At 38.7% G+C, this 6777-nt stretch overlaps 1 protein-coding gene across 1 annotated transcript; it reads left to right on the forward strand.

The window, feature by feature from the left end:
* The first annotated feature begins 6051 nt into the window (after positions 1–6051).
* Positions 6052–6777, forward strand: LOC110020230 (bZIP transcription factor 11-like). Its single transcript, XM_020718258.1, has one exon. The coding sequence runs from the start codon at positions 6214–6216 to the stop codon at positions 6643–6645; it is 432 nt and encodes a 143-aa protein (XP_020573917.1). The 5' UTR covers positions 6052–6213; the 3' UTR covers positions 6646–6777.

A 6777-nucleotide genomic window follows, 5' to 3' on the forward strand; every position in this document is an offset into this window, starting at 1 on the left:
ATTACATCGTCGAGCGTCTCGACGTTGATAAGAAAATCTCTATTTTATTATCTCCCTTCCTCTCTCTCTCTTCCTCTCTTTCTCTTAGCTCTCAAGATGACTTGAATTGGTCTTGCTTGGCTTGCATTTCCTTTAAACCAAAAGAGACTATTTATAGAAATCATGAGAGCGGTAGGTGGAAGATATGTGAGCGGTAGGTGGGATGTGGTAGGTGAGCGGTAGGTGGGATACTTAATTAAGATGCTAATTAAATTCGATGGACCGGGTCTCCACATTATTCAATAATTCTCCCAGTAATTACAAGAAAAACTTGAAGACTGAGACACTGAATGCATCACCTACCAGCTGCATCATCTACTAGTTGTACCGATCTTTTCCTCAAACATAATATTCTCCACCTCTGCAACTCAAAGCCCCTGTTTTTATGTCAGAAGACCAGCTGAAGTTGAACTTCAGCTTCTCACGAGTAACACTCTCAGTTGACATATCACCGCCAACTTAGCATTGTACCACCAAGCTCTTTCTTAGGTTACTCTTGTATCTGCTTACAACTCTCACTGCAAATAGCAATATCATGCCCCTGCTGAAAGCCCTTTTCAACAAGTCTAACATTGTACCTCTTACTACCACCAAGCGCAGTCTTCACCAGGTACACCCACTTGTTGTGCAATGCATTCTTTTTTGGTGAAAGTTCTGCCAGCTCCCAAGTTTGATTCCCTGACAGGGAATTCGCCTCCTCCTTCTTGATCAGCTCTCACTTGCTCGAATTCTCATCTTGCAAGATTTCTTTATAACTCTGTGATTCTCCACCATTTGTCTGTGCAGCAAGGTCCGGTTTTCCTGTCCTTCGCTCTACCATTTTTCAGGAAATTGACATTCTTCTGCTTCCCCATAATACAGCTCTAACTCATGTGTCCTCGCCTGAGTAAACCTGTAGTAATAGTGTGTCAGTTTTCTTACCCCTAGCAAGTACTAATGCTCATTTCCGAGCTAGTACTAATGCTCCTTTGGTAACCTTCCAGGTGTTATTGAGAACACTACCGAATGACCACCCTCATTGAGCTGCCCAACAGAGATGAGGTTTTTCTTTAACTCAGGAACGTGCTTGACCTTTTGCAAAGTCCATTTGCTCTTGTAAGTTACCAACATGCAATGCATATGAGTCACTTCTATTCCCACAACGTCTAGAGCTTTTCCATCAGTAAGATATACCTTCCCAAAGTTACCTACAACATAATTTCGCATTAACTCCCGATGAGAATATGTATGGAAGGAAGCCCCTGAATCCAGTATCCAGCCATCAACAGAACTATGAACTACCAGAAATAGTGCATCATGTATTTCTTCAGTTACAACATTAGCGCCATCATTCTCATTCTTCTTAGGATTCATGCAGTTCTTTTTTATGTGGCCAGCCTTGCCATAATTTCAGCAGGTTGTGTGCTGACGAGACTTTGATTTTAATCTTCCTCTATTTGAGTTCTAGTCATGTGATCTCTCTCTGGAATCAACATTCAACGCCGAACTTGAATACGAGGCCTCGCCAGAATCCTTCCTGCGCATCGTCAGAATCCTTTCTGCGCACCTCCTCAGCCAAAATCAAATCATGAATATCATCATATTTCAGCTTAGATTTACCTGTAGAACTGCTAACTGCCATCCTCATACTCATCTATTTGACAATGAATCCAACAATATCAGCGCACGTATCTCATCATCAAAATCAATTTCAATAGACGACAATTGATTTGTGATAGTATTGAAATCATTCAGGTGTTGAGCAACGGAGACACATTCCGTTATCTTCAAGTTGAATAACTTTTTTTATCAAATGCACACATCGTCAGAATCCTTTCTACGCACCTCCTCAGCCAAAATCAAATCATGAATATCATCATATTTCAGCTTAGATTTACCTGTAGAACTAGAACTGCTAACTGCCATCCTCATAGCTTCTCAGCTATTTGACAATGAAGCCAACAATATCAGCGCATATATCTCATCATCAAAATCAATTTCAATAGATGACAATTGATTTATGATAGTATTAAAATCATTTAGGTGTTGAGCAACAGACACACATTCTGTTATCTTCAAGTTGAATAACTTTTTTCATCAAATGCACTTTGTTATTTGTCGTTGGATTTTCATACATACCTGATAAAGCCGCCATGAGATTTACAGTAGTCCTCTCCTTGATGACATTGTGGGCAACCAATCTTGATAGGGTTAATCCTATAATCCCCAAAACCTGTCGATCCAACAGATTCTATTCTGCCTCGTCCATCTTTTCTGATCGTTTTCCCAGTAACGAAAGATGAAGTTTCTTCCCATAGAGGTAGTCCTCTATTTACATCCTCCAGTAAGCAAAATCTGTGTCATTGAATTTTTCGATCCCCGATGTCATCACTTCGTCTCCGCCCATCTTTCTTTCTTATATTTGAACCAAAGCTTTTATACATTTTATTGTGAAAAACGATGGCAATAAAGCGAAAAGTGGAACGAGAAAAATTGCACGCAAAAAAAACACCAGAGCGACACGAAGATTTACGTGGTTCAGCAAATTTGCCTACGTCGACGGAGCTGTAGATGATTTACTACTTCGAGGAATTACACCATCGAGCGCCTCAACATTTACAAGAAAATCTTTATTTTCTTCTCTCCCTTCCTCTCTCTCTCTTCCTCTCTTTCTCTTAGCTCTCAAGATGACTTGGCTTGGTCTTGCTTGGCTTGTATTTTCTTTAAACCAAAAGAGACTATTTATATAAACCATGAGAGCAGTATGTGGGAGGTAGGTGAGCGGTAGGTGGGATGTGATAGGTGAGTTGTAGGTGGGTGGGGTAGGTGAGCGGTAGGTGAGATACTTAATTAAGAATGTAGGTGGGTGGGGTAGGAGAGCGGTAGGTGAGATACTTAATTAAGAAACTAATTAAATTTGGTGGACCAGATCTCCACATTACCCAACATTGTTCTCCTATCGAGTTCATCTCTTAAATGAGTTCATCCCTTCGGAGATTGTTCTCCTATCGAGTTCATCTCTTAAATGAGTTCATCCCTTCGGAGAGTTCATCTCTAGAAGAATTGTTCTCATATATAAGTTCATCTTCCAGAAAAGTTGTTCTCATGGATGAGTTCATCTCTTAGAAAAGTTCATTCGATAGGAGAGTTTGCCACCTAAATAGGTTCTACTTTTACTAAAGTTGATCTCCTTAATAAGTTCACTACTTTTGGATGAGTTGTTTTATAGAGAGAGTTGTTCTCCTAAATGAGTTCATCTCATGGATGAGTACATCTCATATGATAATTGTTCTCATGGACAGGTTCATCCCCTGAATGACTTCTTCTTCTAAATGAGCTCATCACTTGGTAGAGTTCATCTCCTGGAAGAGATAACTTGTTGTACATCTTGAACTACGGAGATTTGGCCATATAAAACATCCAAAATTCAAATATGTATAATAAAATCTAAACCCTATGACATCCTACTTGATGACCGGTTTCAATACAATACAGTAAAACTTTTGGCTTATCTCTTCCTTCAACAAAATTTTTCAAATTTGCAAGTCATTATAAAACATTCTTATATGGCTTATATCCATCAATGTAGTGATTTATTAATTAAGGGATGAAAAATGAAATTTGTAAGCTTTACCATGAATTATAACAAAGAGAACTAATCTAGATCAATATAATGACAACTACTATTGTAAACTCAATGGAAAGTAATTAAACTTTCTTATGCTTCTTATCAGGATAGAGATATGTAAAGATGAAATTGTTGTATTTATGCTTATCAAATTTGTGATGTTTTCATTTCTAAATCTCATGCATTATTTTCTTATTATAATGATTTTATGCTTGTGGAAGGTGTTTCCGAGATATTTTGCAGGTTACAAGTGTTGAGCATGTATCAGGATGCCAAATACAAAGTCAAACAAAACAATATGATCGATGTATCCACACCACCCCATGGTGTAAACAGTAGACTCTTCTCTCTACCTAATGATCAGAGCAAAGTTTAAAAAAATAGAGGCGACACCAATACACCAGTTTGTTGTATAACTACGCTAGGTTGTGGCATAATTATGCCATACTATGACATAATTATGATGACCTATGGCGTAGCTACACCTGGATCCATATAGGAAATATTTTGGAAAGGTTTTGGATGTTGCTCAAGCTATGGCTATATAAGGAGACTCGGGGGATGAATCAGGGAATCTCTTGGCTATTTGGAGACTCTCACTTCTCAAGTTTAGGAGTTCTTAGTGTACCCTAGGGTTTTCTCCTTCTGTTTTTTGTTGAGTGTCTCCCTGATCATCCCTCATTTGATCCTTAAGCTCTTAGATCTATTATGTCACAAAATATATGGTGCACTCCATGCTGCTTGTGTTCTCTCGATCATTTTCTTTCTCTTTTGTTGTTCTTCTTTTCGTTTGCGACATGACTCCATGCGTACCACACCTTTTAAAGACGTTGAACTTAATTTTTTCCTTAAATCGCACTCGAGGAATATAATGCACACAAAGAAAGGAAAGTAAAGGTCCACTTTGAGAAAATGATAAATGGAATCTCAAATAGTTGACAGAGATTTCCTTGATGGGAAAAAAATGTGAGCATCTTTCCCTTTTTTGTACAATACCTTCAATTTATAGGATTTGAGCCCCACTCAAAAAAGACACGTCCTATCATTCAAAATAAAAGAATACTGTTAAATGGTCCGGGCGACCCTATTCAATTTCAACTCAGACACTAGCTTTGAACTGTAACACTCAAAAAAGCATATTCATAAAGTATTGTCTCCCCTTCAACCTTCGTCTCAAATATAGTCCTGGACACTTAAGCCATCTACCCCCAACATTGAGCTGCATGATCACGAGTCTGAGTGTTGCTCGTGCAATATCAAACGCCAGCCCTTGGCCAACTGATTCCTTTGACCTTGATATCCATTGGGTAGTCTAATAAGTGCGGCCTACATCGATCAGTCTTGCATTTGGTAGTAACCGCTCAGCTCGAGGCAAGTCTATCCTAAGCGCCCGCAACCCCTTACTCCTGGAGATCAACTTGTAGAGTCTACCTGTTGTGATTTCGAGGCCACCTGAAAAAGCATTTGCACATATTATAATCATATCATTCATAATAATAATAATAATAATAAGTGAAATTAAAATTAAAATTTTCAAAACTGTATGATACTACATAACAGAATTTTAATATTAGTAATAAAACAAATTACATATTATATAAATAATTAAAAAACATACAAATTCAAACTGTAAATAATTACTCAAAAGAAAAAATGTGAGATGCAGGATGCTTTCTGGGCATCTCACCCACAGATTCAATTAACCACTGGGTTTCTCCCCAATTGTGCCTTTGTACTCTTTCAAAGAAAAGACGCCATCTCCATGACTCCCACATGCCCCAATGACCACTCCTCAACTCCATCCCTCACTGCAGATTGTCCACCACCCAATTAACTTTTAATTTGTTTTATTTTATTTTATTATTATTATTTTCCTCCACTTGCTTCAAATTTTATTCTATAAATTTATTATTATTTTTTTCCTCCACTTGCTTCAAATTTTATTCTATAAATTGCACCTTCTTCCCCTTCCCAAATTCCTCTTCCCCCTCTCCTCTCCTTCCCTGCTAAGTTTTCCTGCTTCCCAACCAGCCAAACCCTAGCTTTCTTTAGGTTTCAGCAAGATGTCAACACCCTAGCATCTGAAACCAGTGATTCTGCCTCTGGTTCTCAAGGTTCTGCAGGAAAAAGGAAGCTCTTTTTTTAAATTGTACTCTATATTAGCTTAAATTCTGTATTTCTTCAGCAAGATTACATCTTGCTGCACCACTCCTCCAAGTTACTTTTGCTCACATGCATCTTCCCTTCCTCTTAATGTTTCTGATTGATGTGGACCATCCTAAGTGAAATTCTACTCTCGGGGTTTATGATAAACTCTACCCTGAGGCGCAGGACCCATCTGGTGCAATCTTTTTCAGTCGTTTTTCTTTACTGGTTCTATGTTTTTTCATGAGCTAGTTCTGATCTCTCACCATCAGACCAGGACGTTATATTAACTACATATTATATTTCCCTATTCCCATAATAACTCTGTTTTCTAGTACTCTTCTGAAAATAACAATCCAGAAACAACACTGGATATCTAATTAATCACTCCATCCCTGAAGCAAGGAAACAGTTTGTCATCAATGGCTTCCACATCTTCTGGTTCATCCAACCTGCTGCCAAACTCTGGATCTGAAGCTGAAGTACTTCAGGCTCTGATGGATCAGAAGAAGAGGAAGAGAATGCTGTCCAACCGAGAATCAGCCAGGCGGTCAAGATTAAGAAAGCAGAAACACTTGGATGATCTCATGGCGCAGGTAAGCCAGTTAAAGAAAGATAACGGTCAGATTATCACCACTCTGAATCTCCGCACACAACACTACCTTGTCGTTGAGGCAGAGAACTCTGTCCTTAGAACTCAGACCATGGAGCTCTGCTCCAGACTCAGTTCCCTCAATGAAATCCTGCACTGCATCGGTGGAGAAACTCAGAGCCCATGGAACTTTTTGTCCATGAACCAGCAGCCTGTCATGGCTTCATCTGATATCATTCAATATTACATGATGACGACATGATGTAATTACGAATGTTTTAGTAAAAGTGGTGGTTTTGCTGTAAGTTTTGGGATGGAGGTCATTTATGTAATAGATTATTAGCTATAAAACCTTTTGCTTCCTGCGCTTCAGACTTAGGGCTCGTTTCGGTTG

Source organism: Phalaenopsis equestris, unplaced genomic scaffold, assembly GCF_001263595.1.
Source record: "Phalaenopsis equestris unplaced genomic scaffold, ASM126359v1 Scaffold000094, whole genome shotgun sequence".
In the NCBI taxonomy this organism is placed as follows: domain Eukaryota; kingdom Viridiplantae; phylum Streptophyta; class Magnoliopsida; order Asparagales; family Orchidaceae; genus Phalaenopsis; species Phalaenopsis equestris.

Bases quoted from the DNA above. Each gene is read 5' to 3' on its own strand.
- LOC110020230 (XM_020718258.1), top strand. From the start codon at position 6,214: ATGGCTTCCACATCTTCTGGTTCATCCAACCTGCTGCCAAACTCTGGA.